Here is an 11,062-nt window from a genome sequence, read left to right as displayed (position 1 = left end):
AACCCCTTTTGTTGTCTGTTAGGATGCTTCTCCACGATAAACTCTGGGCATTGGTACATGATGCCCTTTCCCAGTGGATCCCATCCCCAGGGTGACTCCATCCCTTTGTTCCTTTTCCCAAACCCTGCCCTGCCTTTGGAGAGCCCATTCCCAGAGCTGATTCCCTCATGGTTCTGATTTGTCCCTTTTTCTCCCCATTTTTCAGCCATCTACAACTATGAGGCCGTGCAGGACGTGGAGCTGTCCCTGCAGGTAGGGGACACTGTTCACATCCTGGAGATGTACGAAGGTAGGTGCAGCTCACGGGGGCTTTGAGAGGAAAATAGGGACAAATCAAGATGATTTTTCAAATTTTAGATTGTATTTTCAACTCCTGTTATACCCCAAAGCACGGATTTGGTGTGTAGTGGCTGCTGTTGCCTCTTAATTTTTAAAATAGTGTTAAAATGCAGAAATGCAGAGGGTTTCTCATCTCTGTGCTGTTCCAGGCAGAGTTTATCGAGGTCAGGTTTCACCAGCATCTCAAGGCAGCACTAAAAGGGAAAGAAACATTTAATTCTGGCTGTTCACTGCTGGTTTCACCTCTTTGCTTTGGCTCCTCTTCGGGCCAGGCCAGGCATCTGTGCTCATGGTCCTGCTGGAAAATAAGAATAATAATTAAAAAAAAACCCTTAGTTTTTAACCTGAGTGAGTTCTTGATCTGAGTGGATGGTAGAAAAGGAGAGGGAAGGGCTGATTAGTTCATAGTTCATGTTGTTTGGAGTTGTAATATCACAAACTGGCATTAAATGTTGTTAAAATGCTCCAGTTGTGGAGCTTCCATGCCCTTTTTAGGCTGTTTCTCCTCGTCCTTCACTGGGACATTTTTCATACCTTAATGTAAACCACAGAGTAAACAAAATTCTTAATTTAAAGATTAAAATGACTCTTGAGTGTTTCAACTCTCCCATCAAATTTGACTCTTTGACAACGATTTCAATATTGAGACTGGAACAGAGCCATTCAGTCATTTTAAGGAATGCTCTGGTCACTGCTTCCCTCTCCAAAACTCAAAGGTAAAATAGAAATCCGATTATTTTCAACAAGCAGCATTGATTTGAATGAAGATTCTGTGCTCAGGATCAGCGCTGAGAACGGGGAGCTGCTCCTTTTTAATTTGTTCTTGGCCCTTTGTTCCCTTTCCATGCTCAGACCTGGGAGCAGCTCCCAGGCCTGGCAGATTCTGACGTTGTTTTACCCCCTGTGGGGGAGAAGGGAAAAAGGGAAATACCCCATGGAAATCACTGATTTATGACATGGTTCTGCAAAAAGACACAGAAAAGGGGGAGGAGAACTCCCTCAGGAAGAGGAGGCATCTTGGACTTGCCAAAATTTGGGAGATTTACTTCTTTCTCCCTATTTTTAATTTTTTTATCATTGTTTTGCCCCCATTTCTTGTAATCAACAGAGACAGGAACAAGGAATGAATACATAAATGGCACCTTTTTTTTGGCCTGAAATCTCCCAGTTTGGAGCTTTGTCAGGAGAAAATTGCCTGTGAATAGTTTGGGAGAGACGTGAATGTTTTCATGTGTGGAGGGGAAAGTGATGGCTCCCAGATGCTGAGCCATCAGTGGGGAGCAGGAATCTGTGCCTGAGGCACCTCAGGGCACCAAAAATTCCCTTTTGTCAGCAAGAGCAGCCAGAAATCCAGGCCAGACAGTTGGGAGGGTACAGGAGGAGATGCAGAGATGGTGACTCTGCTCTAATTTCCCATAAATTCACCTCAAACCCTCCCCATTCTGATATTCTGCCTGCCTGGGAGGAGCTTCTTATTCTTCCCGGATCTCTTTTTTTGGGATATCAGCTCTCAGCTGTGTTCCCAGCTCTCTGGGGGTCTGCTTTGGAGGATAAACTGTTCTCACAAGAGGCTTTTTCTGCTCCTTTTCATGCTAATGCTGCCTGCTCACCACTGGAGCTGATAAAAACTGGTTTTGTTCCTCTAATCACTGCTCTTATCTGGACACACAAGCCTCGAGTGAGGAAAAGTTTCCATGGAACCAGGGCGGGGGCTCTGTGGGAGGAAAGGCTGGAGGTGCCCTGTGGAGGCATTTTTGGGGCTGGGAGATTCCCCATGAAGTCATTTTTTGGGAGGTTGGGACATGCCCTGTGGAGTCATTTTTTGGGGCTGAAGATGCCCTGTGAAATAATGAAATATGTGAATATGGGAAATATGTGAAATAATTTGTGGCAGTTGGGACAAGCCCTGTAAAATCATGTTTTGAGGGGTTGAGAGATGCCCTATAAAATAATTCTTTAGGGTGGGAGGAGGAAGCCCCATGAAGGCGTTTTTGGGGCTGGGAAATTCCTCAGGCAGTTCTTTTTTGGGATGGAAGATGCCCTGTGGAGGCATTTTTGGGGCTGGGAGATTCCTCATGAAGTCATTTTTTGGGAGGTTGGGACATGCCCTTAAAAATGCTGTGATTTTTTGGGGCTGGAGATGCCCTGTGAAACACTTTTTGGGGATTGGAGCAAAGCCTGTGAAATCATTTTTGGGGGTTGAGAGATGCCCTAAAAAATAATTCTTTGGGGCTTGGAGGAGGAAGCCCTGTGAAGGCATTTTTTGGGAGATTCCCTGAGTAGTTATTTTTTGGGGTTGGGACATGCCCTGTGGAGCCATTTTTGGGGTGGAAGATGCCCTATGGAATCATTTTTGGGGTGGGAGATGCCCTGTGGAGTCATTTTTGGGGTGGGAGATGCCCTGTGGATGGAATCATTTTTGGGGTGGGAGATGCCCTGTGGAGTCACTTTTGGGGATGGAGATGCCCTGTGGAGTCATTTTTGGGGTGGGAGATGCCCTCTGGAATCATTTTGGGGTGGGAGATGCCCTGTGGAGTCATTTTTGGGGTGGGAGATGCCCTATGGAATCATTTTTGGGGTGGAAGATGCCCTGTGGAGTCATTTTTGGGGTGGGAGATGCCCTGTGGAGTCACTTTTGGGGATGGAGATGCCCTGTGGAGTCATTTTTGGGGTGGGAGATGCCCTGTGGAATCATTTTTGAGGTGGAAGATGCCCTGTGGAGTCATTTTTGGGGTGGGAGATGCCCTGTGGAGTCGTTTTTGGGGTGGGAGATGCCCTGTGGAATCATTTTTGGGGTGGGAGATGCCCTGTGGAATCATTTTTGAGGTGGAAGATGCCCTGTGGAGTAATTTTTGGGGTGGGAGATGCCCTGTGGAGTAATTTTTGGGGTGGGAGATGCCCTGTGGAGTCACTTTTGGGGAGGGAGATGCCCTGTGGAGTCATTTTTGGGGTGGGAGATGCCCTCTGGAATCATTTTTGGGTCACCTTGCCTTGCCCATAGCCGAGGGCATTCCCAGGCTGTCAGTGCCATCCCTTAGGGGTTCAGGGGGGTTTTGGGGCTGTGCAGAGGCTCTGGGTGCAGCAGCAGCCCCTGGGTGTTGTCACTGTCCCTGCCCATCCCACCATGGCCCCAGGGCTGCTGCTCCCGGTGTTCCAGAACATTCCTGCATTTCCTGCTGTTGGCAGTGCCTTCCTCAGCCTCCTGGAGTTCTCTGAGCTCTGGGGTTGTGGCTCTGCAGGGATCCAGGTGGATCCATCCCAGCTGGGCTCTGGTGTTTGCAGTGAGTGTCCTCTGCTCCCAGACACAGCCCTGAGAGAGCTGAGCTGCTCTGGGGCTCAGGCCCAGGCCATAAAGGGGATTTTGGGTGCATTTTGGGGCAGCTCTGAGCTCTCAAACCTCTCCTGAAGTGGCTCCCAAGCCCTCTGGGCAGTCCCTGCAGTCAGGTGCTGCTCCTGCGCTGCCTCACAGTGCCAGGAAACTTCCTGAAATTGCAAAATCCCTGCTTGATTGTGGTGCATCTGCAAGGGCTGGAATCACAAAATATCCTGAGTGGAAGGGACCCACAGGGATCATCCAGTCCAACCCCTGGCCCTGCACAGACCCCCCAAAATCCCACCCAGACTGGGGCTGAGGCTCTGAACGTGCCTGGCCTCTTGTTCTCCAAGCCCCAGTTTCCAAGTTAGGCTGATGCAGTTGGGGTGGGTGGTGAGGGCGCCTGGGAAGATTTGGGTGTGATAACAGAGGGGGTGATAAAACAGGGAATGATAACACAATGGGGATAAAACAGGGAGGATCACGCAGGAGGTGATAACACAATGGGGATAAAACAGGGGGGATCACACAGGGGGTGATAACACAATGGGGATAAAACAGGGGGGATCACACAGGGGGTGATAACACAGGGGTGGATCACACAGGGAGTGATAACAGAGAAGGGATCACACAGGGAATGATAACACAGGAGGGATCACACAGGGAGTGATAACACAGAAAGGATCACACAAAGGAGATCACACAGGCAGTGATAACACAGGAGGGATCACACAGGGGTTGATAACAGAGAAGGGATCACACAGGGGTTGATAACACAGAAAGGATCACACAGGGAGTGATAACACAAGGGGAATCACACAGTGGGGATCACACACAGCAGGGATAACAAGGCAGGGAATAACAGAAGGGGATGACCCAGGGAAATGGATTCATTTTTCTGACCTGCAGCTCCCCTGTGCCAGGGATTCATCAGGGGGTGACATCCCTGGAAATTCAGCTCCAGCTTGGATAGGGAAGGAGGTCAGAGGGAAACCACAGGCTGAGCAGTGTGACTGAAGGGTCCAGATATTTCCAGTACAAGCTGTCCATGGAGTCATTGAGTGCTTTGGGTTGGAAGGGACGTTAAAATCATTCAGTCCCACCCCCTGCCATCTCCCACTCTCCCAGATTGTTCCATCCTGGCCTTGGGCCCTTCCAGGGATGCAAACACTTGCAGGGATGTTTCTGTGTGCCCGTAACAATCTGGGTAGGACACCTGAGAGCTCTCAGATCTCTTTTCTTGGATCCCTTTTCCTTTTACACACACAGAGCCAAACCCACTGCGGATCCCAGGGCTGTTAGTTCAGGTCCCACACTGCAGAACAAGGTTTTGTTTTCCCCTCGTGTCCCTGCCTGCAGAAGGGCAGGAGCTCTGGACAAGATTTCTCCTTCCCCTGACAAGAAGACACTCAGTGCATGTTCCTCCTGCCTGCCAGGGGTTCAGCACTGTGCACGTGCTGCACAATGCAGGAAAAGCAGGGATTGGAAAAGGAGCCTCGCTGCCTCCAGGACTTTGGAGGCTGCAGCAGTGCAGGGAGTCTGTCCTGGAGCTGGGAGGACGCTTTGCTGTTGAGGGGAACCTCTCCCAGTCTGCAGGATTGATCATGATTGTTGTTAGCTGTAGGATTTCAGGGGAGCTGTGGGTGGAAGGAATGTGTGCTCACATACCGTGACCCCTGGCAGGTTCTGTTCTGCTGAAAAGAAGTTTACCTTGAATTTGTTCCTGCTTTTGGTCAGCCCTGGGGAGGGTGAAGCAATGCCCTGAGTGCTGTGGGACAGGACAGGCCCCCAGGAGGAGGAACAGGGGCCTTGTGGTCCCACATGTGACCTGGCCTTGCATCACAGGGGAGAGCTCGATCATCCCTGGGGTGTTGTCCTTAGATTTTTCTTTTCCATACTGCATCAAATCCACTTAGTGAAGGGTAAAGTTGAGGACTTGATCAACTAAAAAAACCCAACAAAACAACAACCCCAAACTTTTAGTAATTTCTTTGCAAGTCTGCTGTTTTTTTGTTTTCACTCAGATTTCTGTCAGAGTGTTGGAGCAGCTGAAATTTTTCATGTCATCATCAACTGCAAAACCTTTCTCCATTTTTAGCCCATCTCTGCTTGGGGAAAGCACTCAAACACTTAAACAGTCTCATTCCTCTGAGGATTTAAGCAGATTTTGGGTTTCTTTTTAAGAAGAAATCATGTAATTAATTGACCACTGCCCAAAGACTGATGTTCCTGTTAGTGATGGATAAAGTTATTGAAGGTGGGAGCAGAATTCCGACACAAGTTGCATGAGGTGCTTGCAGAAACAGCTTTGCACAATCTGGCCCAATGTGCTTTTATGCAATGATTGCAAAATATTTTACAGGAATGGGGGGAAGGCCAGGGGGCCCTTTGAAACAGGAGGAAGTTGTGTTGTCAAAGGGCTGAACGTGTTAAATGGGATTGAAATCCCTCCTGGTAAATGCCATGAGCTCTGTCTCCCACCCTGAGTAATTTGTGCTTTCCCCTTCAATTAATGACAACTTAGATAAAAATAGAACCTAAATCTTCTCATCCCTAATCCAGGACCTCATCCATGGCTCCATGAGCAATGGATAATCTTGTTTTCCTCCTGTGGAAAGAAATGGAATTTCTTCTTTCCTCCTAATTTTTTACTGGAATATTGGAAGTTTTGAGGTGGAGGTACCTACTGATTGCTGGAGAAAGGGCACAAAGCTGCATTTCAGAAAATAAATAAATAGAAATACAACCACATGCATATAAAAATACTCCGAAAAACCTGAATTAAATCATTCTAAGCTCTAATTTATGGTTGAGGAGTGTCAGATCCATGGTTCTTTATGGAACTTTCTTTGATAAATATAGGAATATTGGAGGGACCAACAATAAAACCACAAAAAAAAAAAAAATCCACAAAAAAAAATTTAAAACCGAACCCAGAGAAACCAGTCTCCCCTCCTCTCTTCTTTGCCTGATTATTCCCTTAAACCCCTTTGCCTTCTTGATGCTGCCACTCAGCTGGACATAATCTCCTTGGATGGGCTTTAATGTCCCTCCCAAGCCAAGCCAAGCCATTCCATGGAAATCCTGGGTAAAACCCAGGTGCCAAAGAGAGGAGAAATGTTCTCTCAGAGACATCTGCTCCTGAGGCCTGGGCAGCACAATTGTTGCTTCTGTCTTACAATTTTTAGATCTTATCAAGGTAGGATTGATAAACAGGATTTGTGTCAGGGCAGGGAGCTGAGCTCCTACAAACAGAGCCGTCTTCCCAGGAGTGGATCCCAAATTGGTGTTGTAGAGAGGTGGTGAGAATCACAATTTGTATTTAATTGCTGTCAACAGGAACTAATGAAATACAAATATCTGTGTTTGCTTTGCCAGGCTGGTACCGAGGATACACACTCCGCAATAAATCCAAGAAGGTACGACCTCACTTTTGGGTGGCTCCCATTTTAATTTCACACCTTGCCAGACCCCATCTGGTGCTGAAAACTCCTGTGTTTCTTGTCTTAACCTCAGGCAGGACTCCTGTCCTTAGTGACAGAAATCAATGACCTTGAGCTGAAGGTTCAGAGCCATGTGTTGGGAATTCCTCCATTGGAAGCATGAGGAATGCAGCTGGAACTTCCAAAATTACCTGTTCCCATCTCCATACAGGAGATTATTGCTTTATCATGATGCTCTGGGACCTGTGCACATCCAGCATTAGTTATGTTTAATGGGAACATCAGACTTTTGACTGGAAAATATTCCAGAAATTACACATCCCTGGCTCTCAGCCAAGCTGCTGGAGCTTGGGCTGGAAGCTGCCTGGAAGTCCAGGTTCCCCCAGGAACGCTGGCACCTCTCCTGTGGTAACATCACCCACAGCTTCTGCTTTTAGGAATAAAGAGGGGAGAAAAGGGAACAGAAAAGGATTCCAGCATTTCCAGAAGGTTTCTCTGCAACAACAAAAATTTGGGAATTTCCGCAGGTGCTGGTGGTGGGAGCTTTTCTAGGGAGCACAGGGTAGCCTGACTCCAGGAATATTTCATGGCAGTGACTGATAATTTTCAGGAATTTCCAGCATTTTCTGCAGGAAGATGAAGGTCATTGGTGTAAAACAAGGAATCAGCATCTCTGAGTTGCCAGTGTGGAACCTGCTGCTCCTCCCTGTCCTTTTTTCCTGGCATACTGGGACATTTCTTACTCCTTTCCCCTGTTTTTTGTTAAATATCTTTCTGTCACATCCTATCCCACAGTAGGATTGATTTATTTCATTTCTCTCTTTATTTTTAGGGCATTTTCCCAGAAACTTACATCCATTTGAAAGAGGCCATCGTGAAGGACCGGGGGTAGGTTGGCACTTCTTTGGCAGCAAAACCCAGGGAATTTCATTCCCTTTAAACCCCAAAAGAACCAATTTATACAGCTGTGGCTGTCACAAAACCAGGGTGTATCTCCTGAGCTGGACTAGCAATGCATAATTCCATTTTTCAGAGCACTGACAAAGCAGAGCAGTGGGGAGTAGGGGCAGCAGGAGATGATTTGCAGGGTTAAGGAAGCTCTGCTGGACAAGTCAGTAGTGGGGAGGGTCAGTCCGGCTCCATCCAGCTCCCCTGGGGACTCCTGGAAGCCATAGCAGACTCCTGCTGGCAGCCAGGGCCCAGCAGGAGCGTGGATTCCTTCCTGTCTTGGAAAACACTGGAGGAAATGACTCCTCCTTGGATTCCTTGAGCTGTATCTGTGCTCATAAAGTGAGAGCAAAACAGCGGCTGCAAAGGAAGGAACTTTATAAAACACTTTTTTTCAACTCTTATTTTCAAGTAACTGTTACCATTGCATGTGGGGATTCTTCCAAATTTAATTTCTGTCTCTTTATCCTGGGTTTGGAACAAATCCACGGGGAATAAGAGGAGTGAAAGAAGCTTGAAGCATTTTGCATTAAAAATGGATGATGAATGTGGATATGTGTGTGTTGAGAACAGCTTAAGGGTCTTGACATCATGTGTGAGTGAATTGTGTGAACATCAACTCCTCTGGAATTTCCATTTTTACATTTATCATAAAAGGGTGTTTTCCATTAAGTTCAAGCCCTGAGTGTGAAAGCTCTCTCTGATGTCTCCCTTCTCCCCAGGCAGCACGAGACGGTGATTCCCAGTGAGCTGCCCCTCGGCCAGGAGCTGACGGCCACGCTGCGGGAGTGGGCAGTGATCTGGCACAGGCTGTACGTGGTGAGTGCTGGGGCTGTGAGGGGAGATCAGCCTGGGAATCGGGGCTGTGAGGGGAGCTCAGCCTGGGCCTGGTGGCTGTGAAGGGACCTCAGCCTGGGAATAGTGGCTATGGGGGGAGTGGGCAGTGATCTGGCACAGGCTGTACGTGGTGAGTGCTGGGGCTGTGAGGGGAGATCAGCCTGGGAATCGGGGATGTGAGGGGAGCTCAACCTGGCCCTGGTGACTGTGAGGGGAGATCAGCCTGGGAATCGGGGCTGTGAGGGGAGATCAGCCTGGGGGGAGTGGGCAGTGGCTATGGAGGGAGTGGGCAGTGATCTGGCACAGGCTGTACATGGTGAGTGCTGGGGCTGTGAGGGGAGCTCAGCCTGGTGGGAGTGGGCAGTGGCTATGGAGGGAGTGGGCAGTGACCTGGCACAGGCTGTACGTAGTGAGTGCTGGGGCTGTGAGGGGAGCTCAGCCTGGTAATGGTGGCTGTGAGGGGAGCTCAGCCTCTGAGGGGAGCTCACCTGGGCTGGGGCTGTGAGGGGAGATCAGCCTGTGAGGGGATCTCAGCTTCTGAGGGGAGCTCAGCCTGGGGCTGGGGCTATGAGTGGAGCTCAGCCTGTGAGGGGAGCTCAGCCTGGGGCTGGGGCTGTGAGGGGAGCTCAGCTTGGGAATGGTGGCTGTGAGGGAAGATCAGCCTGGGGCTGGGGCTGTGAGGGGAGCTCAGCCTGGGATTGGTGGCTGTGAGGGGAGCTCAGCCTGGGAATGGTGGCTGTGAGGGGAGCTCAGCCTAGGAATGGTGGCTGTGAGAGGAGCTCAGCCTGGGAATGGTGGCTGTGAGGGGAGCTCAATCTGGGAATGGTGGCTGTGAGGGGAGCTCAATCTGGGAATGGTGGCTGTGAGGGGAGCTCAGCCTGGGAATGATGGGTGTGAGGGGAGCTCAATCTGGGAATGGTGGCTGTGAGGGGAGCTCAATCTGGGAATGGTGGCTGTGAGGGGAGCTCAGCCTGGGAATGATGGGTGTGAGGGGAGCTCAGCCTGGGAATGATGGGTGTGAGGGGAGCTCAGCCTGGGAATGGTGGCTGTGAGAGGAGCTCAGCCTGGGAATGGTGGCTGTGCAGGGAAGCTCAGCCTGGGAATGGTGGGTGTGCAGGGAAGCTCAGCCTGGGAATGGTGGGTGTGAGGGGAGCTCAGCCTGGGAATGGTGGCTGTGAGGGGAGCTCAATCTGGGAATGGTGGCTGTGAGGGGAGCTCAATCTGGGAATGGTGGCTGTGAGGGGAGCTCAGCCTGGGAATGGTGGCTGTGAGAGGAGCTCAGCCTGGGCTCTGCAGGGAGCTCTGTGCCTCTGCCTGGGGCAGAACTGAGTGATGGAATGGGGCCTGGGGGGCTCAGAGTGTTCAGCTGTGCCATGTGACAGAGGCAGGGTGACGCTGTGGGTGTCCCTGCCCTGGAGCAGCAGGGCCTGGCACAGGTCACACTGTCACCGTGTCAGGGCTGCCTGGAGGGCCCAGCTCACCTGGGAGATCCAGGCCCTGCTCTGCCTGTCCTTGCCAGCCCTGCACGAGGGCAGGAAAGCCCAGCTGGGCACAGGGCTGGAGTGTGACACAACTGTGGGCAGGGTGGGCTCTGCTGGGCTGGGAGGGCTGTAGGAACCCCATGGACTGGCTGATCCCCACCCAGAGCTCCCCTGGGAAACAGGGACAGGGCAAGGGGCAGAACCAGGGATGTGTCGTGGAGGGAGATGTGACAGAGCACATCATGGAATGTTCTGGGCTGGAAGGGATCACTGATCCAGCTCCTGGCCCTGCACAGACACCCCAGAATCCCACCCTGGGCATCCCTGGCAGCGCTGTCCAAACCCTCCTGGAGCTGTGTCAGCCTCGGGGCCGTGCTCATTCCCTGGGGAGCCTGGGCACTGCCAGCACCTCTGAGGGAAGAGCCTTTCCCAAAATCCAGCCTGACCCTCCCTGGCACATTCCCAGCCATCCCTGGCTCCTGTCCCTGCCCCACAGAAGGAATTCCTTGGCTGCTCCAAGGTCTCCCCTGTCTGGGGCTCCCAGCAGGGTGGGGAAGGAGCTCTCATGTCCCAAATCCCTGAGCACAGAGTCCCCTCAGCAGTGTCACAAGCTGCCACTGCAGGGATCTGAGGACTGTCCTGCAGCAGGTGCTTCTTGCTCAAAGAAATGAGTCCACAGGGAGTTTCTTTATTTTAAAGAC

General features: G+C 50.6%; 1 protein-coding gene across 1 annotated transcript in view; it reads left to right on the top strand.

The window, feature by feature from the left end:
• Positions 1-264: 264 nt before the first annotated feature.
• Positions 265-11,062, top strand: part of LOC131094909 (dedicator of cytokinesis protein 5-like) — a gene marked incomplete at its 3' end in the record, with an annotated part of 37,360 nt that continues 26,562 nt past the window's right edge. The window contains 4 exon segments of the mRNA XM_058042503.1: positions 265-289; positions 7,031-7,071; positions 7,928-7,983; positions 8,766-8,862. Of these exon segments, the coding sequence (XP_057898486.1) occupies positions 280-289; positions 7,031-7,071; positions 7,928-7,983; positions 8,766-8,862 (204 nt within the window).

This window comes from Melospiza georgiana, chromosome 31, assembly GCF_028018845.1.
Source record: "Melospiza georgiana isolate bMelGeo1 chromosome 31, bMelGeo1.pri, whole genome shotgun sequence".
Lineage (NCBI taxonomy): Eukaryota > Metazoa > Chordata > Aves > Passeriformes > Passerellidae > Melospiza > Melospiza georgiana.
This window is presented reverse-complemented; position numbering and strand designations above follow the sequence as displayed.